The 22,362-nt window shown below is 38.6% G+C and overlaps 2 protein-coding genes across 2 annotated transcripts; one reads left to right on the top strand and one right to left on the bottom strand.

The window, feature by feature from the left end:
* Positions 1-493: 493 nt before the first annotated feature.
* On the top strand, positions 494-9,221 carry oaz1a (ornithine decarboxylase antizyme 1a). Its single transcript, XM_041791032.1, is given in 6 exon segments — positions 494-672; positions 3,346-3,412; positions 3,414-3,500; positions 6,073-6,248; positions 6,646-6,731; positions 8,589-9,221. Coding segments are annotated over 6 exon segments (666 nt in total). The 5' UTR covers positions 494-553; the 3' UTR covers positions 8,720-9,221.
* Positions 9,222-12,245: 3,024 nt separating this feature from the next.
* peak3 (PEAK family member 3) lies at positions 12,246-15,673 on the bottom strand. Its single transcript, XM_041792143.1, has 4 exons — positions 15,463-15,673; positions 15,100-15,239; positions 14,224-14,783; positions 12,246-13,857 (listed from the first exon to the last, which is right to left on the bottom strand). Exons 1-4 carry the CDS (start codon positions 15,513-15,515, stop codon positions 12,856-12,858), a joined length of 1,755 nt encoding a protein of 584 aa, XP_041648077.1. The 5' UTR covers positions 15,516-15,673; the 3' UTR covers positions 12,246-12,855.
* Between the last annotated feature and the right edge of the window lie 6,689 nt (positions 15,674-22,362).

The following is a 22,362-nucleotide window of genomic DNA, read 5'->3' on the forward strand; positions in this document are numbered from 1 at the left end:
GAAGAGAGACATCAAGCTGAGATATGCAATCCCATAACTCCACAGACTGGGACAGAACTCTGTCCTTCAAGATAGAAACGCTCACCCCCACAGTGCCATGTTTATCAGAGACTACATCCAGAATTTGGGAGTGGAGAGGATGGAGTGGCCTGCCAGAAGTCCCGAGCACAAGCAGGAGTCCTAAGCACAAGGCTTATTAATGACAAAATGTCCTAAAAAATAAATTCATTCATTTAAAAAATGTTTTAAAAGGAACTCTGTAATTGAAACACTAGTTGTCATAATAACAGGTTACATTTTTAGGGGCGGAAGTGTGAAATACCATCAGAAGTACAAAAGCAGGAATTCTAAATCAGACTCACTCATTACTATGTCACTTGTTATGTTTTAATGTTAAATGTTTACTAAAATAAGTGCGTCATGTTTTCCCACTAACACGTCATGAGGGATAAGACACGCCCCTGACAGACTCTGCATCCTGCCAGCTCTCAGCCTGAGCTCAACATTGAGGAGAAGGAGGACAGAGCGAGCAGCTGGTGTGGACGCTGGCCGGATGGTTAAATCTAACCTACAGACGATTTTGAATAGTCATTGTTTTGTTAGAGAAAAAGAGAGAAACTTAACCGAGATGCCTGTTATTGAGCAATCCAGTAATAAACCTGAAAGTGAAAGGTATGTCGCTAAAGTCTCCGTGAATTGTCCTAAGCTAACTACCACTAGCAGCTAAGCTACGTTGTAACACTGCGGCCTAGCTAACAGATAACAGCGTATTTACAGGAGTGGCTAACACTGTCCCCTACGGTTCCTGTTTACATAACAGCTTTATTTATTTCAGTTGACATTTCCGAAATATATTCAATCGCTCAATTAATCAAATATGTCTCATGTTTTATCTTTTGATAAATACAGTTATTAAAAATTACAAAATTCTAAATTCACACCGTAAATAAGTAATCATCATTAACTTCAGTTTACAGCTCATAAAGAAATCACTGAGACGATGCTGTTAATATTGAAGCTTGCCAAGCTAAGCTAACACAAGCTAATACGTAAAACGCCACAGACGTTTGTTAGCTTAAGGCTAGTCAGCTATCGGTAAAAGGATTGGCTTGGCTATTGAATTAATTTCACTAAGGTGGTTTCGTGTAGCTCCGAGAATATCTAGACTAACTCGACTGTGTAGATGTATATTTCCTGACCAATTTAACATTTTTCTTAGTTGAATCAACAATGTCAGTTTATACAAATTATTAGGTGCGTTAGCTTGCAGGCTAACGTAATCACCCTGATTTCGCAACACCTTAGATAATTCTTCAAAAACAAAAGCTAATTTCTTTGATCATGTTTCAATTTTAAGGGTACTTGGGCTCCAAGAACACTTACATAAGTTACCTTTACGCTAACCCACGTAGTTAAAATGATGGCCGAGTTGATCGTTTGTAGCTTCATGTGTTTAACGTCGGACTCTGTTTACATGCTGTATATTGAAGGATTTAAGGCTCTTTAGATGCCAACAGTTTTGAATAAATGTGGTGCAACATTTATTCTCACCTATTTTCTGTGCATTAATCTAAAGAAAGATTATACTATTCATTGTCTTTTATCCTATCTAGAAGGCTTGTTTGCTGTTGCTCTTGTGATTAAATGGGAGGATTGACTGGAAATGAGAGCAGAGGGGTTTGATCCCTAGCCAAATGGGACATATTTTCAAACAGGTTTTGAGTGGTTTTTGTGGGGTGTTTTGTAACGTCAGTCTTGTGCTGACAAGATTTGGTCGAGGCTGTTTGCCACACTGTTGTGAAGGACTCGTAGGAAATTTCCACTGCATGGCGAAGGGGGGTGGTATGAGGAACAGCGAGTCCAATAATGACATATTGTACACGGAACATGTCTGTTGTTTAATAAAGCTACACCAATGCAGCAGCAATGAGCAATGAGGATTTTAAAATGTGCACCTAAAGCAGATATTTTGTGAAGCTCAAACAATAGGCACTAATCAGCCAGGTTTGTAGACATACGCCTTTCAAATTTATTCACTCCCAGTTTTAAATCTGATCTTCCACCTGAGGTGTAACATGGAAAAACAGCAGCAGGTTGTCAATTTGAAATACCCCCACTTCCTGAATAACATTAACTATATGACATTCACCTAAAGATGAGTGTTTGTTCAAGGTTTCCATACATGGAAGATTTGCTTACACAAGCAGAAGCTGAAGACTCATGTGACCACGGTGGGTTTTGTGTTGCTCCCTGGTGTGGGAGTCTGATTTTTTTTTTTAAATGACGCAGATGGAATGCAGAAGTGGATTCAGCTGTGTTAATTTGAAGGAAAAATTGGCATTGAAGTTCTGATGGGACGATGCTAATTGGCTGTTTTACATAATCTGATAATGAGATTTAGGTGACCTGTGTTGGTTGGAAATCTCCTTTGCCTTGCACAATCAGGCAGTAGATGTTGTTTCATATTAACTCAGTCAGTCTGAGTTATTATGGGGGTGACAATAGTCTTCATTTGGTTTTCACAAATCTGCTCCACATATAGCAGAGCTGTGACATTTGCGTAAGAGAGCATCTGCGGGAGTGTTTGTGTGAGTCTGTGGAAGTGCTGCTGCTGCTAATAGCTTGTGCTCCAGATACGAGCTCTGAGAATAGGCTTACTCTCAACAACACTGTAAATATATGCAGCCACACACACAGACCTCCGCGCAAGCAAGCCTCAGCTAATTCTACAGAGCACTTTGGCTGGCCTCTGAATTAAAATGGCTGATCTGGCTCACTTAAATGGTGTTTGTTCCTGTTGTAAACTGGAGCAACACAGGAGGGCTAAAGTAGGCTAATGGTTAAACAAACTGAGGCTGTTCCTCTGGCAGACCTCAACTGTGAATCATGTGACAAGTCTGAATTTGTCTGACAGAAACCAAGGCACACAGAGACCTGTTTGAGGAAGTTAGACACCAGTCAACATCAACAATTTTTAACAAGAGCTAGTGTTTGTGAGATGAAGAAGCTGGTTGAAGCAGTTGTAAATATATGATTGACAGCTGACTCAGTAAACTAGGACATATTTTCTGTGTCAAGTCATCAATGATGTGATATGGTGATGCATAAACTCCTCTCTATCTGTAAATGAAAAACAAGCATGTCAAACACTATGCAAGAACATGTTCTCTTTATCATATTACCTAGCAACTGTTTAACTGTTTCAGTGATAATTCACTAAACTGTGTAATGTTTGTTTAACCTGCTGTTCATATTCATAGCGTTGGTGTTTGTTTCTTTCAGAATCTCAGTGAATACGCAACCTATAATGCCTCCTTCTATATGTGTGTTTGTTTCGTCTTCCAGTATCTCCAGTCCCAGGAGATGCTCCTGCTGTTGCAGTAACCCGTGTCCGGGGCCTCTGTGGTGCTCCTGATGCCCCTCTCCCACCCCTGAAGATCCCAGGTGGGCGAGGGAATGACCAGCGGGATCGCAATCTTTCAGCTAAGCTATTCTACTCTGTAAGTCAAACTAAAGTTAGTAAAATTTTTGGTATTTTAAGATGCTTTTCAATACAGATTTTTGAAACAACATTGTGCTATTTTAATGACAAATGTGACAATTTGCATAGCATGCATTTTTGATAACTTAAAACTCAATATTGGTTGCTAAGGAATTGTGCTGCTGTGGTATCAAACAGTTGGCAGTTTTGTTTAATTTTTACTTGAATGGTATTAGAGTTAAAAAACAAAAAACTAGTATTGTGACAACACCAAGTTACACCAACATTTTTGCTGTTTTAATCCGTTTGACAGCTTCTCTCCTGTCAGAAGGTTTGGGGTTTGGCTGCCCTCGGCTTAACAGCACAGAAAGAAAATTATATTTATTGATTGACTGAAAGATAAACATGGCTTTTTGCCTTTCAGCAGTTTGAATCCTGTCACAGCTTTACTCACTTAAGCTTGTGATATTACTGTTTTGCTCAGCTGCTTTTCTACTTCAGTCATTGCTTTTTGTAAGTAATCAAACATGTTTGATAAAGATCAGAAGGCCCTGGAGTCACATGCTCTTTTCTAAAGCCTGTGCTCTTTGTTTAATACACAAGAATGTATCTGTTTTCAGAAAGTAATTTACTTTGCTTTTAATTCCCTGAATCACATGATCAGGCATTTGACTTAAGAGGAGTTGTTGGTTGCTTTGGGATCTGTATTAAAACTGAATCAATTTAACACGCAACTTTGACATTTCTACTTTCCTTTCTTATAATCATACAGGGCTGTATGTTAACATTTTTTGCCCATAGCACTGGTGCAACAGAGGTTGACAATCTTGTAGCACAGAACAAAAACCTGTAGCACAGTATATAAAATGTTTGTTACATCTCTAAAACCAACATGTAACCAAAATATATGCTTAGTAAGTGAATGTACTTGGAAAAAAAACCCCAAAACAACCTAAATTACAGCTCTCATTAATGTCTACCAAAGCAAACAGCCAATCACAGAGAAGAGAGTCGCCGATGGTTCATCCCCACATTCAGACACAAAACAAGAGCAAACTGCTGGAAGCTGACTAACTTTACAGAAGCTTTGGTGCTTGAAGATGATTAGAGCAATATGATATGGAAATCAGACTTGGAGATCAGTCAGAGGAGCAAACGAGCTTAGTTTGTGCTGCTATTTGCTGCTGTAATCCTTTTGTTTGTATTCATCAGTTTTTTACTTTTGGCAGGACTGACAGACAGCTGAGATCTTTTTCTGTGTTCATCCTTATAACTTAAACTTTAGTGTGTTCTAGAGACTGAAGTACATTTCTTTGTTCATCATTAAACTGTGTTTCAAGGACTGAAGTGTTAGGTCGAAACTACATTTATATATTGGTATTGATATCAGCTAAATTTAATTTGTAAATATCCCCATATTGTATAAACCCCAAATATTGTGCATTCCTAGTCAAAATAAGAAATATAGTAAAGTTTTATGCCATTATGTGGGTCTTTTTAATGGATTTCTTGCAGGCCAATTCAAAAGGACCAAGGGCCACAGTTGGCCCACAGCCCATAGTTTGGACACCCCTCATATATTTACTGATAGTCAGAGTAATAGGAAAATATTCCTAACATTAGTAGAAATTAATTTAACACTGTACTATCACACTGGGGTCTGATGTTTATAGAGCTAATGTAAATGAACAGACGCTCTTTTCTCCCTAACAGTGTAATCATAACATCAGAACTATTGGAGTTCTCCTCCATGCTTCTCTCTCTCTCTCTCTCTCTCGCTCTCTCTCACTCACTCACTCACTCACCCTCGTACACTGCTGTCTGTCTGTGTCATATCGGACCTGTATGCTATATTTACACGCGTATTGTCTTGTTAACCAAACAGCAGCAGCTACGATATCAGTGGAGAAAAAATGCATCGTTTTATACATTAATCTTTTATCAGAAGTTAGCGCAGACTCAGAGCTCTGTCCTCTCACTGACAGCCAACTCCCTGCAACCATCAGTGCGTAATTGGAGAGGACGAGGCTAACAGAGAAGTAAGCTAGTAGATAAACGTTTTTAACATTGTCTAGCCTACGTGCCTTAAAATAAAACTTGGGATTATAGCAGCGCTTCTCTTCAGCATAATGACACCTGTACTGCGTTTGCCCTGAGCCTGCCCCATCTGTATGAGCTGCAGCAGGTCAGTCTCTTGCCATCTGCTCGTGCTCCAGATGCACAGGATTGCGCACAACGAGAGCAAAAAACATTCCGCTTGATTCTAAAATGTACCAGAAATAAATAAATGGACTGGGTATGAAATTCAAATCTCAAATCAAAGTGGAGTGAAGTTTCTGGAGCAACAAGTAAAATCTAAAGTGTTCTGCACGTCTGGCGTGCACACACCTCTCTCACTTTGTCATAGCACCTGTGCGATGAGGAGTGAAAACCTCTTAGCACAGACCAATTTTCTTGTAGCATTTGCGACATATATGTCGCACTGTGCAGCCCTGTCATATTATTTTTTCACTACACTTCCTGCATTCTGCAGTTGTAACTTGTTTGATTTTACTAATTAATTGCTCTTTAAATTCTTCCATGTCCTGCAGGATACTCAGTTGCTGGTTCTTGAGGAGCCTCCCCCTGCAAACAGCAGAGTGCGCTTCTTGCTTTTTGAGCCCCGTCGCTCTGAAGGCAAGCACTGTGTCTGGAGGGCAGCGCTGAAAGGAGGGAACCTTTATGTTGAGATCCCTCCTGGAGCTTTGCCCGAGGGCAGCAAAGACAGGTCTGTGGCCATACTTTTTCTTTTTTTTAGCTGAGTTTAAAAGAAATGTGTTTTGTTCTAACATTTAAAGTGTTATTATTATTTTATGTTTGAAATGAAAGCAGAAATAATTTGATTTGCAACAAAGGAAACTAGAAAACATAAAAAGATCTTGTTATGTACTAAAGCTAATACAGATGTTTAAAGTAGATGAGGTGTTGGATCAAAATTGAAGTATGGTATCGAACCATTGTTAAAGCATAAATGTTAATACATGAGCCTGAATACCCTAGCAATGATGACAACCAGGCTGTAAGGCCCAGACTGTTGTGTAAATCTCGTTATTTCAATTTCTGTTATTTATTAATGTCCTTCCAGTGGAACATTAACACATATTGTTTTCTTTGTTTTTTTACAGTTTCGCCCTTCTACTGGAGTTTGCAGAAGAGCAACTGCAGGTTGATCACGTGTTTATCTGTTTCCACAAGAACCGTGACGATAGAGGTGAGACATTTACGTGCTTGTTTGTTAAACAGTTACTTCTTAAAACCACTTGTGGCAAAAAATGTTGCCATTTTTCATTATGAAGATATTTTAACACATTTCAAACCAGTGGCTTTAGACTAATTGCGCATTAGGACCCACCTCCTTCATGAGAAATCCACTCTTAAATTTGTTAAATGATAAAGTTTCATTTTGGACCTTAGATGAAATAAAACACATGATTGAACAAAGAGATTTAAAAAGCGAGGACATGCATACATACAGTTTATTTTACTCCTAGTTTTCTAGAATAATGTGTTAACTTTGGTTGTTTTCTCAAGATTTGGATAAGTCTAGGGAATATCTGCTCTGTCGTCCCAAGATAAGTTAAGATCTTGAGTAAAAAATACTGGGGCACAGATGGCCTAGTGGTTAGGTTGAGCACCATGTGCATGGGTGGCCCAGGGTTAGGGTTAGGGTGTCTGCCTTGGGCTTCTGTACATCATAGCTTTTTTTTGCTGAAACTTTTTCTTCCAGGCACACATTTGCAACCCACCATTGGCTCCTGATTCAGCAGTTGAGAAATGTTGGTTTTAAGTGTTATTCTTTGGGTTTGTACAGTTACAGGCTTTGACAAGGTGGGGTTAAAGAAGATCATGCCTGAATCTTGACATAACTTTGGTGGCTAATGTGGACAGATTGATAAAGACACGATAATACTAAAACACACTGATAAAGCAGACAGAAAACATATTAGATCATGATAAAGGAAAAAAACTGAAGAATAATTCATTGAAACTTCTGATTTACACAGAATACAATTACCTCTTTTAATGTAAAAGCGATAGAACTGACTCAAAAATCACATTCCCTCTGCCCATGTCAGTGCTTATCTAGCAGATGGAATAATTACTGCTGTGGTATGTTTAAATACTGGAGTGGAAAAACAGGCAGACACTGGAGGTCACAACATGTTTTGGAAATTAAAAAGTAAAAAAGATGAATAAATAACCATGTTTAAGAAATGGGAACATTATTTAAAGAAAAAAAAAACCCCAGATAATTAAAAGTCCCCAGAGTCCCTCAGATTGTATGTTTAAACGGGATAAATCTTATTTTTAAAGCTTACCTGATCCTCTGACAGTTAAAGCAGACTTAGGACAGAATTCTGTATTTTCTTTTAGCATGCAAGGTCCAAACGTAAGAGCTTACCATTGACAAATTTGACTTGTCTGCTTTTGATGAGCTGTTGAGTCAGTCATTCAAAACAAAATATTTTTGTGATCTACGGCTGGTGTCCAGTAACCACCTTCAGTTTTTGTTGCCAGTGCCCATGACCAAAGTTTCCGAGCTATTCTTACTGGTGCTAACTGCTACTGGGTTAGAAAGACTGTCTAACTGCACTTCTGAATCCCTTTTTAGTGACTTTAAAGTTTGTTTTAATTACTCTTTATGCCTCATATTTTTTCTTACTAAAGGAAATGTCACATAGAAAACATAAAACAATGGAAAAGAGGCACATGTTGGAGGAAGCAGCAGCTTAAGTGTCCCTTAATAAAATGAATCAGATAATTTTCACCTCCACTGTTGTTGGGAAAGTCACTGAGTCCTGCCACTTCTTGATTTTGTTTGGTTGGAGAATGAAGAATGACATTTTTCATGCACAGTAGTGTTCCAAAAATTGAACTAGTGAGTGCAGTGGCCAAAAAAAAAAAAGAAAAAAAAAATACAGAAATGCATGGATTAAAAAAAATTGCTGCCAGTGCAAAACAAAGATACAAACTCGAGTGGTCACAGATGCTTCCTTTTTTCTAGCAGGCTGTAGTTTCACTATCAAGTCCTTTAGATTTAAACCTAACTCGTCTCTTTCCTCTTCAGCTCCCCTGCTCCGTACGTTCAGTTTCCTGGGCTTTGAGATTGTGAGACCGGGTCATCCCCTCATCCCCTCCCGCCCTGACGCTTTCTTCATGGCTTACAGTATCGAGCGAGACTCCTGCGACGATGATTAAAAGACGCTGAGCAGTTACAAATGTTTCTTCTTATTTCAGTCCATACCCACACATCTTCATCGTTTGTTTGATAAAGGAATATATTATCCACGGTTGAGGTTTTCTCGTCAGAGATTTCTTTGTGTTGTTTTACCTTTACCTATCATGTGCTGTGTTTCAATGATATTTGCACTAGGGTAAGATGTTAACATACCAGGAATGTAGAGCAAACGCCCATGTAATATCTGGGCAGTGTGTCCTCACCACTGTGTTACTCCCCCTGATGTGTAGTGATGTCCTCTGATACAACCACCCTCATGATCATCTCCACAGTGTGATATTTATGATAAATCAAAATTCATCTTACTCATGTAAGTAGGTATGTTTTTTTCATAGTAATTATCATTTGATTCTCCTGTTTTTTTGTTAATTTTTTAATGTGTGCATGATTTTCATTTGTTGCTTTGATTGATTGATAGAAATCTGCATGTTGTAACTGTACTAAATAAAAGAGCTCACCTCACAAAATGTTATCTGGTTTTTGAAGAGACAAGCTGCAATTTATGGAGAAGACTAAAAAGGAAGGTGCTGGTTTTCCACATCAAGATAAAGTCAGCTTTTGGTTAAAAAAAAAAAAAAAAAAAAAAGAAGTGTACAGAAGCTTCAGTCCTTGGCCCTTTGATACATGTCTAACCTGCTCTCCCCTCACATTTCCTGTCTCTCTTCAGCAGCCTATCAGTGCAGCTAAAAAGGCCAACAAAATATGTTATAAAAGAAAAGGTGAAGTCAGGGCTTGTAGTTTGGCTATTACGTAACCTCCCTTTGGCTGCAGTTCACTGTTTTTTTCTTTATGCTGTAAATTTGCACTCTTCTTAAAAACTGGCCATTTGATGAACAGGATGCACACTTTTTTCTAGGTTTTGTGTGGTTTTACAACCAATTGTTAAAAACACGGATGTGAAAGGGCATGCCTTTATATTCACCTCTGCAAACTTATAAGAAGAATAAATTTAGCTGTTTTTTGTCACTAGACCAACAAGAACTTCAGTGGTTTATTATTGCAGTCATGCTTGAATTGAACTAAGAGTAACAGGCTAGGTTATGATGGCACAGTTGTATAGGCTGATATCTAAAAGGGCATGAAAACCTCATCTGAAGGGGTTCTTTAAACTCTGAAATTGTTAAAAACCATCAAATTGTTAAAATCTTCAGTACCTTCAAGAGATAGTGTTTTGAATGATTCTTGCCATTAAACTTTATTATTTATTTATTTATTTATAACCATATCTAACAGGTACTTTTCCAGGAAAAAATGAACACAGCAAAAGTGATCCCAATTAAAAAAAAAAAAAAAAAAAAAGCAAATTGTGTGAGATTATAGACAAATTTCTGTACTGCCTCAATTTTCTATAACTCTTAAAAAGTTTATAAATAGATTTGATGCTTTTTGTCTCTTTAAATAAGTGTAATATATGAAAAATAATTATACTGATTTGCATCTGAAGAGAGTAACCTGTGGAGTTCCTCAAAGTTCAGTATTAGGACCTAAGTTATTTGTAATTCCTTTGAATGTTATTTGTACAGTAACTGATACATTCATATTTACAGTGTTTGCAGATGACACAATTTTATATTGTTCTGAGGGGAACAAACAAGCATACTCTCAGGCCAGCCACTAACATGGTCGGCAATCAATCTCATGTTTAACATCCAGAGTATGAAGTACTGGCCTCTGGTATAAGGTTCAGGGTTCCCCACTTAGACTTAACAGGTTTAAAAATTAGTGTATTCCTGTGTCTGAAAAGCTCTTAAATGGCAGCAATAAGGCAGGAATGGCATTGGACTAGGCTATGATTTATCTTTCACTTTTGCTATGAGAATTTGATGGTATTTATTTTTCAGATTTTTGGGGAAATTATTCACTGATACTCCGTGTCTTGTGTTAAAGTGTGTTTCATGTGTGATGTGTATGTTGTTGAATGTTGTCTCTGGCTGCAGCATGGGTGAAGAGCCCAGGACAAATTTCACACCCTGTGGGACAATAAAGTCTGATCTAGCTTACATCAAGGAATTGTTGAAAAACAGCAGAAATAGAATTAACTAAGTTAAATAAATAGTTTGCTTTAAATAAACTATCTCTAAATGAAAGTGAAACAAAATGATTGTTGTTTGGTGGTTTAAGTGCTGTCTTTGACATAAACAGAATTTTAATAATGTTGAAATTGAAAGGGTTTCTGAAACTAAGGTATTGGGAGTCATTATAGATGATAAGCTTTGTTGGAAACCTCACAGAAATGTGAAACTGAAATTAACCAAGTCTATTCTTTTTAAAACAAGGGCTTTACCGAATAAGAACTGCCTTCATACTTGTACTGTTCACTTGTGATGCCTTTTTGGCATACTGTGCTGAAATTTGGGGAAATACAAATAAAAGTAATTTGGATCCAATAATAAAACTGCAGAATAATAAAGTTGGATACTGTGAATCTACCTATTAGTTTCTTATAGGATCAATTATGCTAAAATTTCTGGTCATTGTATATTCTAAAACACTAAATTATGTTTCGTGTAGTGGATAAAAAACTGCAGATGGTACTCAAAACTTATTTAAGCTAAAAGGAGTCAATTATAGTTTAAAGGGACTGTTAATGTTTGAAACCTGCAAAGTGAGAAGAAATATTAAATACAGATGTGAAAATGTGAAACCCTTTAAAGTGTAAAATAATCAAAGCTTAAAATGTGAAATGAAACTGAATAACAGTTGATGATTCCTAATTTAAAGCATGAATTTTTTTTATTGCTGATCTTCCTGGTTAATCCTTGGATGGTACAGGTCAGGCAAAAATAAACTACTGGTTTCAGCCTGTTCTTTCTAGGTGACTGGCAAAACCTGGCTTGTGAGAAGTGATAAAAACAAGAAGAGTAGGGATGGGCAATAGTTAAAGTGAAGTTTTTTTTGTTGTTTTTTTGTTTGTTTGTTTTTACAAAATTAAGTAAATGAACGAATGTACAACAGAATGAATGAGATGTGAGATGAAGCAGAAGCCAGCTATTATAGACTGGGTGGAGAGATTGGGCCCACTTGTTCCACATCACGTAGCTTCACAGAACCCCAGAAAGAAAGACACTCATACATCCCAGAGACATACTATAGGAGCCGTCACATGATCGACAAATTTGATGGTCAATGATCTTGTTTGATGCTTGTTTTGTTAACATGTATGTAACAAAAATAAAAACAATCATTAACTCAGTTATTCTAATGATTAATGCAACTGAAAGAACCCAGTTATTAAAAAATACAGATGATAAGTCATATTTTTAACCCCTCATCTACTGGAAGTTAAAGAGAGCAGAAGTGGTGGTCCATCCTGAACTATGAACAAACTGGATTAGGAGTGGTAAATAGGATGGAGTATTTAAAATTGATCTGTATCCTATTTTGGGAGGAAATGAAGATACCACCATAGAAGGAGGAGTTTGCCTGCAATTTCTGGTAACAAAAACAAACAAAAGGTGTCAAAGACTTACTTATGATGTGGTTTATTCAATATCGATTTTCTTCCCATCAAAGCGTAACACTTATATTGTGGCAACCTGGACACATGTTTATGAAACAGAGGGTAAAAATGAATCAGTTTGGTATTATTAATTAAGAGTTCAACAATTTAAAAAACTACTCACTAACTTCACCTCAGACCAGTGACGCTGGTAAACCAAAACCTGTCAACAGGTTCTGATTCATACACTTCCTAATTGTGATTGGTTCATGGCAATGTGATACAGACAAATACAAAAATGCATTAAATTACTAAAGGGTCACTTGGAATAAAAAGATGTGTAATAATGATGAATTTCAAATGAAGGTGAAGGCATAAACATTCTTAGAGTATTTTAGAGCTGTATGGTAAAATACTGAAAGTTTTAATCATGTAACTATCCTGAATTATCCAAGGATGTTTTCCCTCCTCAAATGTTTGGAGAATAACAGTCCCACTTGGCCTGGTTCTGTTTGGTGCATATACAATAAAAACAAACTCTGTTTCAGAAAAAAAAAACAACAAGTGAGCTGAGATTGCCTTAAATACATACAAATCACAAAGCTCATTTGAAAAACAGGAAGAATAACAGTCATGTGGAGCATCCTGGTACCAGTGTCATTCCAAGTTTACAGTAAGCCACAGCTGACCGGCCATGCTCACAAGTATTTCAGGATCTGTAAATGACAGATACTGCAGACACATACAGTCCTCCCAGTCCAGATCTGACCCCCCCGGCATCAGACCTCCCTCTGCAAACTTCATCACCAGCAGGGCTCGTTTGATGGTTAGCCAATTGTGTAAGGTCATAGTCATGGATCCTCTGGGACTAAAGAGAGGAACACGAGGCCCCCAAAGGAGCACCTGGAGCATGATCACCATATCTGCCACCTGTAGAGTGCTGTGCTCGCTCTGCAGCAGAGAGGACAGATGAAGGAGCCCTGTTCGGTATGAGGACAAGGCTGACTCTTGGGAGCCGAGGCAGTATTGAATGAGCGCTATGATTTGGGATTTGGTGTAGTTGAGGGGATGGGATACAGACTGAGATGAAGATAAAGGGGTTAAAACTACCCGTGGGGAACCACATGTCCTCCATGACATCTGGATTTCCTCCTTTCTCCCGGTCTTTTCCCACTGTCTGTCTTCTTTCTCTCTGTTTGGCCACACTAAAAAGATGCCCTGTGGTCTGAGCTCAGCTGCAGTGGCACTGATGTTAAACAGATGTAGCGCTCCCATTAACACCTGCAGCAGCACGACACAAACCTGTCTGTCTCGATCCAAACAACCCTCCCTTCGGAGCGAGCGGCTCTCCTGCACATAGTCCTCTAGTGTGGCATGTGGCAGGTCTCTTTCTATGCTCACAGAGTGCCCTTTCTGTAAAAAAGACTGAACTGAGCAGAGATCTAGGTTCATACAATCTTCAGAAAACTCTGTGCTGTTTCTGCCTTTAGATATTGCTGCACTGCTGTCCAACTTTAGATGAGTTTCTTGAGTTTGTGGCTTACTGGAGTCATTCACCAGGGCGTTTCTCGGCTGGAAATGAGTAATAACATCTCGCACGTTGACATGTGTAAGCTGGTGTCTGGTGTGAGAGGAGGTTTCATCAGTCTGTGTGTGAAGCTGCACAGAAAGAGAGAACATACACAGTCATAAGACTTAAAAAAGTCATAAAATTATTCCTTGCATTGCAGTTTTAGGTGTAAAAAATGAAAAAAAGATCTGGTGTGGTCTTCCTGTTGAGGCTATGACACCTGATGATAGTTTAAAGGAAGTGTTTCCAGTGCCGCAAGGCAGTGTCACAGTTACCGAAGTTGATAAAGATCATGATTGTATTACTGGTTGCTGTGTGCAAAATGCATATCACTTCTTTTGTAAACAGTTTCAAGTCTAATAACTGCAACTGAACAAAGCACAAAACAAAAGTCATCATGCTTACAGAATGTAATATAAAACCGTGTTGAGTTCTTAAAGGAGTTGTTACATTACCCTTACACCAAACACCCTTCCTCTGTGTTTGGGGCTGTGCACGCTGTAATAAAGCATGCCTCCGATCTGCTTTGGCTTGCTGCCATCACACAGCAGGAAATCCTGAGGCTGGTAAGAGTTGATGTCCCCCTCTGTGGCCTCCCTCTGCAGCAGGATCCCAGCCTCCAGGCGCTGTGCCATGCTTCTCAAAGAGAGAAGGTGCCGATGCTGAATCTCCTGTAAAACCACCTTCTGGTTGTCAAAGCTGCTGAAGATGTAAGGCAGATGTTCATCTGGGGTGTCGAAGGACAGCTGGGCAAGGGACAGAGAGGAGACAGGACTTCCTCTAACTGGTTCAAACTCTTCTGTCTCCCCGTGGAAATGGGTGTAAGACATGGGTGCCAACATGTACAGAGGGTTGTCAAAGTTCTGTGGTTGTCTTTGGAGAGGAGATGGAGGAGGAAGAGGAGAAAGAGGTGGTGCCTCAGTAGCTGGAAGAGAGAAGGTGCGAACTAGCCGCTTCTTGGGAACAGGCGGTGGGGTGCCATCTGAGAAAAACCTGGCCTGGTGTGGGGAGGGATCTGAGAAACAGAGTGAGGAGAACTGAGCTCAGAATTTAAGGGGGCATGATTGTAAAAACCTACAGTGCATCTAGTGAAAGGAAAAAAAATGTTCGATTTAGTGGAAGTGAATTTGTCTGACATGCATGTTCATGAAAGTAAAAGTTTCAGATGTTTACTTCCTCTCTTTCATTTCTCATGGGAAACAAGAACTGAAAAACTTATCACTTTGTAGTAAACAGCCTTGGCAAGTGAGATGTATACATGAGATGTAGGATCATTTAGTATGTAAATGATAGCCCTTACTTGAACTTATGCAATCACTCTTTAAACATACCGTAGCGCTGGTGTATGGGGCACCGAGCAGCGTGACAGTGGGTGAGTTCAGAGAAGACCTCGTTGTGAGCGTAGTTTGGTCCAATAGGGCTGAGCAGAACACTGTCAGACTCCACACTAGAGCATCTGGATGACCGACTCCTTTGTAAGAAGATGCACAGTATGAACATTTACCTTTATACCACAGTGTCTGGAGATTGAAAGATGGGTTCCTTCATGCTGCCTGCAGTTAATTTTAACATGTTAACATTTGCTTCTTTTATTGATTAATTCTGATGTTTTCTGTGAAGACTCAGTCAATAACCTGACTGTATGAAAAACCACTAAAACAGACACTAATAGAATTTTCATTTGTAGGTCTTACCTGTGCTGTTTAACTGGCAGTGCAGGTGGCAGATCTCCAGAACCAGACGCCATCAGGTGTCCACAAAGTTACACTAGCTAACCCGCTTCTCCACCTCTCTCTCAGCTCACTGCTGTCACTGACTGCCGCGTATGTGAAGCTAACAGGTGGCTATGTCAGCGTCTCTCTCAACGACTTCCCATCTAAATCAGTTACTCCCCCTGACACTTTTTCTCAGCCTTCCTCTGTCTCGCATTGTGTGATTCAAAGTTATCTTTTGCACTAATCACTCTTTGAGTCGTAGCTTGAGGTGGGTACCGGAAAAGAAGTGTCTTATCTGAGGGCAAACTGTTTGCTGAGCTAACCTCAACAAGTCAGAAGGGGGAAGAGCACAGCTGAACATGTTCAGTTTTCTCTCCTTTCGCTACGTTGCATTTGATCTACATTCACCATGTGGAGCCTCAGCATGAACTTCTCTCTTTTGGATGATGCAGTTTGAGTGTTACTCATGCAATGCACTCTTAAGGGTTTAGTGGCTGCAACGAGGAGCTTTTACTGACTTTAAAGTACATGTACAAGCAGATAAAAACACATGGTTCACCATGTCAGCATCATGGGTACAGTATCTAATTAGAAATCTTATTTTAACCAGTTAGTTTTGGTATGTCTTTTTAAATAGTGACATGGAGGAAACACTGGAAGAAATTTCTTTTTTGGGGAAATATGTGCAGGGCACATTACTGAGTGTTTCTTGTTTTGCAGCAGTTGAAGATTTTAATGATCCCTGCACAGTAAGGGACCTCTAGTTGTTTTAGCTTCTGAAATTGCACCCGTATCAAGGTTTTGTATTAAAAATCACATCTTCTACCGAATTCAAACATTGTTTCTTTCACTTTTCAAAACACAAACACCAAAAAGGGAATAGCAGTGCCACCACAACTCTACATAATTATATGAAGTACAGGCTTATGCAACATATTGAGCTTTTTAAGATATATCTATAGATTTTAAAATGAGATGGAATAAAACAACATCAGTTTGTTGATGTGGAAATAAATATAAATGAACAGATGCCAAGTATAATGCTAAGTAAAAGATTGTTAACAGTAAAAAGCACTAAACGTCATAATTGACCACAAGATAATCAATTGGAAATGTTTAATTTAAATGGGGAATTTTAATGTGTTCTTCTGGCATTTGCCTTGATTTTGACAAAACAGCTAATGAAAGACAGAAAAGGGGAAGTAAGTGGGGGAAGACATGCCCCAAACAGCACCAAGATCAGAATTTGATCATGCCACCAGTTAAACAAGGACTGTAACCTATATAAAGTGCTGTGCAGAACTTAAAGCATGTTTGGGGCAATAACTGAGGCTGAATTAAGGTGTATAATGCGAGTAAGCCACCTGAGGGCACCAACCGACAGAAAGGAGGATCAACACAACCCTGGTCATGCTCTGGATGTCCTTGCATATCACCAGAGGCATGGTAAAAAAAAATCTGTTGAAAAAAATAACTACGTCTACAATTTAAGGGCGGAGTAAGGGGTTGAATATGGCAAGTTAGCACAGCTTAGGGTGCCGTCCAGGCGGTGTTGTTGATGTCCCAAGGGCCTGAAAACTGCATGTAGTCTCCAGGCATATTGCCAGGGGTAAAAAAGCCCGGACAAAAGAGAAGCTATCGAGCTTGACCTTGGCTGCTGACAGCACACATATATGTCGACATGTCGGAATTGACTCTGGTCACCCTACCCCCCTCTCTCCAGTCCTGGGTTGTGGAACATCGGGCTCCGTGATGAATTCTTTGTAACATCTAGTTAAATTGCACTTCTTTTCCGATTTTATTTTGAAATCTAACATCTCCTGTCATTTTAGTGCCTGCCTTCAGGTGAGTCTCAGCTCCTTCATTACCAGCAGCTGCTCTCAGCACTCACCTGCCTCTAATCAGCTTGTTAACCAGCCACTATATTTACTCCTTTGTTTTCCCTCCTCAGTTGCTAGATTGGCTCTGTTATCTTAGTGAATAAAAAAAAAAAAGATAAGATAGTTTTTGGATTTTCTTAGTTTAACCTTCGACTGTTTATTTGATTTGGATTATTAGCTCAGACTGCCATTTTGTGAAGGACCCAGTTTTGACAGTAAAGACCAAGAGAACTTTTGAACCACTACTGTGTCAGCTAATTTCTGCATTTGAGTCTTTTTGGTACCTGCAACCTTTCATCCTTAGCACCCTACAGGACTAAAACTTATGACTGTATGGGCCCCTGCTTTACCAATTGAAGTATGGAGTATGGAGAAATTTATTGATTTCGGTCAGCAAAAAATTCAGATTAACTCCTGCACACTGGCTGAAATGCTCTATTGTGCCGGCAACAAATAGAAAGTGGACTGAAATGCAAGGAGCAGGGGTCTTTCTCACTCCTTGCCAGATCAAAATTTCCAAAATGTTGCCAGCATTAAATTGCATTTTAGACATTCTTCAGGAGTAGGTCTGTAATTTTGGAAGCTCTTTCTTTTGGTTAAAAATATGACCGAAGGTCTCCATACTTTTTGATACAAGTGATCATTAAAATAATTTAGATGTTATCATTTTGAAATAAATGGTATTTAAGAGGGTAGAACATTTTGACAACCTCAATGTATAGAAATGTTGCATATTGTGTTTTTGGGCAATTCAAATAGTGTGTTGGACTTTTTCTACAGTTTTTGGAGATTAAAATGAAAAAAATCCTCATTATTGGGTCTTACTTTTGCTGTTGTGGTATCAAACAGGTTTCAACAGTTTTCTTTTTTACATATCCAATCCTATAATACTGGTGGAACAAAACCATTTGTTATTACTTTACAGAAAAATAATATCAAGATATACAGTAAATTGTGTATCCCCATTCACCTATGATTATGGATATGATTTTTGCCAGAATAACAGTAGGAATAGCTAAACAAAACTAAGACTATACATCCATGCTTTTATTTCTGTGATGCAGTTTTTATGACAGCAGTTCTTCAACATGAAGAAACCCCTGATGTTGAAAATAAACAGCGAGCAAGGCACAAAAACTGCAGATTTAAGTGTAACCACTTAAGAATGGCTTCAGTTCTTTAAGTCCAATTAGCACCCATATTAAAATACTTAGGTGGAGACCTGGTGGTTTAGCTCATCACATTAGATTTCATCAGGGCTACGAGTTTTGTTTAGATAGGGACAGGGCTAAGTTGATTAACAGTCAAGTGTGTTGTAGCCATTAGCCAGAAGACTGTAGGCCTGCCTCTTCACCTGCAGCCAGGTTAGACAGTTAGTGGGAGAAAACATGTCCAATACTTATAGGTCACTTATAGGTCCATACCTTATCTTCAAAAATTAATGGTGGTGTCACAGAGACTGTCAGTGCTAAATACAGTTTATTTTCTTCAAGCTGAATGCTAAAACCAGCAGGCTAACATTTAATGTGCAAACATTTCAACACGCTATCTGATTTTCTTTATGTAAGCTTCCAATATTTTGGTAATTAGAGCCCAACACAAAGTATGGCAGAGGCTGATTTGAATCGCAATAGTTTGTCAGCAATTAAATTTATGAATAGCTTTAAATTTGGATCCAGTGCTAATAGTCCATCTGTGTTGTAAGGGATAAGAGGATTATACATCAATGTTTGTTGATGCATATTTGATAGTCGCTGGGATATTTCAGTCTGTATCAAAGTGGTGATACAATCTGTTTCTTGAGCATGTGAGCAAGAAAAGACAAAGAACTTAGATTAATATAACTATAAGCAGAAATATTGTAAATTAACTAATAAAGCTTCAAATGGCAAAAACATATGCAAATAACAGTGTCAGAGCTGTATGTGGATAGACTGTTACAATCTACTTTAGTGACCAAATTTAGATATCCTGTAATGACCCAGGTGTTATGTCATATATATGGAGAGATCTCCCTCACAGATGAGTGTTTGATATTATCATATGATAGGGTGCAGTCATTATTATTGCTGTCATGCTAAAGCGTGTTCTTGAGTGTATGATGCTGAAGTACTTCTACTTTAGAATGACTCACACATCCAGACAGCTGCTATCTCTCAAACAGGTTTTCAGTATCAATTCTGCTACTGAAGAAGTTCTGCTATATTTAAACCACAGCATTCATCATCACACTAAAGAACATGACAATGATGTGTAAACATGTTTTGACTAAAAATGGAGAAAAGCATGCACTCAACAAACATTTCTGAATATTTTACTGCTTTATAAGGAACAGAAGAAGACAGTTCACACAGAAAATCTGCAAACAGTGTCAACACATGTGGTGATCAATTAAAACTTCACATTATCAATGCTGCCGCTTAGATAACTTGGCTGTCAAGCTATTAAAGATTTTATATGCAATACACAGCTTTCCACATTATTAAGCAAATGACATTTTTCTCTTATTTTCCAAAATATTAATGCAAATGACAGTCAGAGTATTTTTTAAGTCATCAGCTATTAGAGCATAATTCAAATGTTTTTGAACAAACTTCAGAATGATAACCATTATTTTTCTAAAAATAAAAACCTGAAAAAGCACTGTTCCACATTATTAAGCGGGTCACAGGTTTCAAGCAATATGGGAAAGAAAAAGGATCTCTCTGCTGCCGCAAAGTGTCAAATAGTGTAATGCCTTGGACAAGGAATGAAAACATTAGATATTTCACGAAAAACTCATAGTGATCAAAGTACTGTGAAGAAATTTGTGCCTGATCTAATCAGATTAAGAGAGCAGATGCTAAAAAGCCATTACAAAGCAGCAAACAGGTATTTGAAGCTGCTGGTACATCTGGAGTCCCAGGAACCTCAAGGTGTAGATCCTCCAGAGGCTTGCAGTCCTGTGTAAACCTACTATTCAGCCACCCCTAACCAATGCTCACAAGCAGAAATGGTTTTAGTGGGCCCAGAAATACATGAAGACTCATTTTCAAACAGTCTTGTTGACTGATGAGTGCCGTGCAACCCTGAATGGTACAGATGGAGGAGTAGTGGATGGTTGGTGGATGGCCACCATGTCCCAACAAGGATGTGAAGTCAGCAAGGAGGCGGGGGAGTCATGTTTGGGCCGGATTCATGCAGAGAGAGCTGGTAGGCCCTTTAGGGTCCCTGAAGGTGTGAAAATGACCTCAGCAAAGTATATAGAGTTTCTGACTGACCACTTTCTTCCATGGTACGAAAATGACTGACCACTTTCTGCCATAGTAAAAAAGAAGAGCAGTGCCTTCTGTAGCAAAGTTTTCTTGATGCATGACAATGCACCATCTCATGCTGCAAAGAATACCTCTGTGTCATTGGCTGCTATGGGCATAAAAGAAGACAAACTCATGGTGTGGCCCCCATCCTCCCCTGACCTCAACCCTATTGAGCTAAAGATCTATAAGGGTGGGAGGCAGTTCACATCAAAACTGCCGTTCTGGGAGGATATTCTGACATCTTGCAGAGAATTTCAAGCAGAAATTTCCAAAAACTCACAAGTTCAATGGATGCAAAAATAGTGAAGGTTATATCAAAGAAGTGGTCTTTATGTTATAATGTAACTTTGCCTGTTAAGATGTTTTTGATTGAAACAGCTTTTAATTTCAGTAAATATGACATCCTAATCCCAAATTTAAAAAAAATGACCATTTTCAGTTCTTTACAACCAAAAAAAAATTTAAAACACTGTTGTGCTTAATAATGTGGAAAAAGTGCATTTTGGGGTTTTTATTTTTAAAAAATAATGGTTATCATTATGAAGTTTGTTCAAAAAAATTTAAATTATGCTCTAACGGCTGATGACTTGAAAAATACTCTTGTCATTTGCATTAACATTTTGGAAAATAAGAGAAAAATGTCATTTGCTTCATAATGTGGAAAGCAGTTTAGATCTAAGAATTTCAATAGTTAACTGCAGCAATCTCCCTTCTGACACGTTTTTTTTAAATTCAGTATTTTTCATTTGCAAATTATTTATGGTTCATTTTGTTGCTTTGTCTGTCAAAGGATTAATGACTTTCTCTTTGGATAAAGTTTTTTTTTTTTTAAATGAAAGAAGATAAGGAACTTTGGGTTCAACTTAAGTTCATGACATGAACTTTACCACAGAAAGGGGAACTTGTTATTGACTGTAAAATTGTGAAATAAGGGAAGAGTGAAAAGGTAAATGTTTGATATCACATTGTGCAGATGCAGGTGCAATGAGCTGTTTCTGAGTTGTTGTTTTTTTTTAATAAAATGAGACTTTCAGTAGCACCTTCATACTACTAACTTGCTTTAATCACTGAGACTGCAGGGGGACGTTGCAATGGCTTAACCAAAGTGTGTTAAAAGGGGCAATAAAGCATGCGGTCAATACAATTTTAAAAACTGATGCACAAGTTTTAGGCATGTAGGTTGCTGAGGATTCATCTTGGACATGATGTGCCACAACCCTCACACGTGTTTCTGGACAGCCAAGGTCAAGCTCAACAGCATCTCTTTTGTCTGGGCCTTTTCACCCCTGGTGATATGCCCGGAGGCTGCTGGTGTTTTTTTGAGCCCACTGGACATCCATAGCACCACCTGGGGCTCGTGGCAACCTTACTAAAAGCCCAGACATAAGCCTAGGCCTTGACTCGGCACAGCACCGAGCTACCCATTTGAGGGCGCGTCTAGAGCTGATGACACAGTGTTTTGAGCCCTCCTTGATCTCTCTACACTGTCTGATCTGAATGACTTTACATAGTGTTAAAGCAAAAATCAAACTGTAGACAGACAGCGCTGCAAGCTGCTCTTTTTACATTGTCTTTCTCCCTCTCTCTCCGTGATCAGTAAACAAACAATTATTCACGCTTATCACCAAAAGTAGAGGATTTTCCTGCATATAAGCTAAAGAGCAGTCTCCTTATTATTGATTTGTGGGTCTCTAGAGAGCAGA

The sequence above is a fragment of the Cheilinus undulatus genome, linkage group 7, assembly GCF_018320785.1.
Source record: "Cheilinus undulatus linkage group 7, ASM1832078v1, whole genome shotgun sequence".
NCBI classification, from domain to species: domain Eukaryota; kingdom Metazoa; phylum Chordata; class Actinopteri; order Labriformes; family Labridae; genus Cheilinus; species Cheilinus undulatus.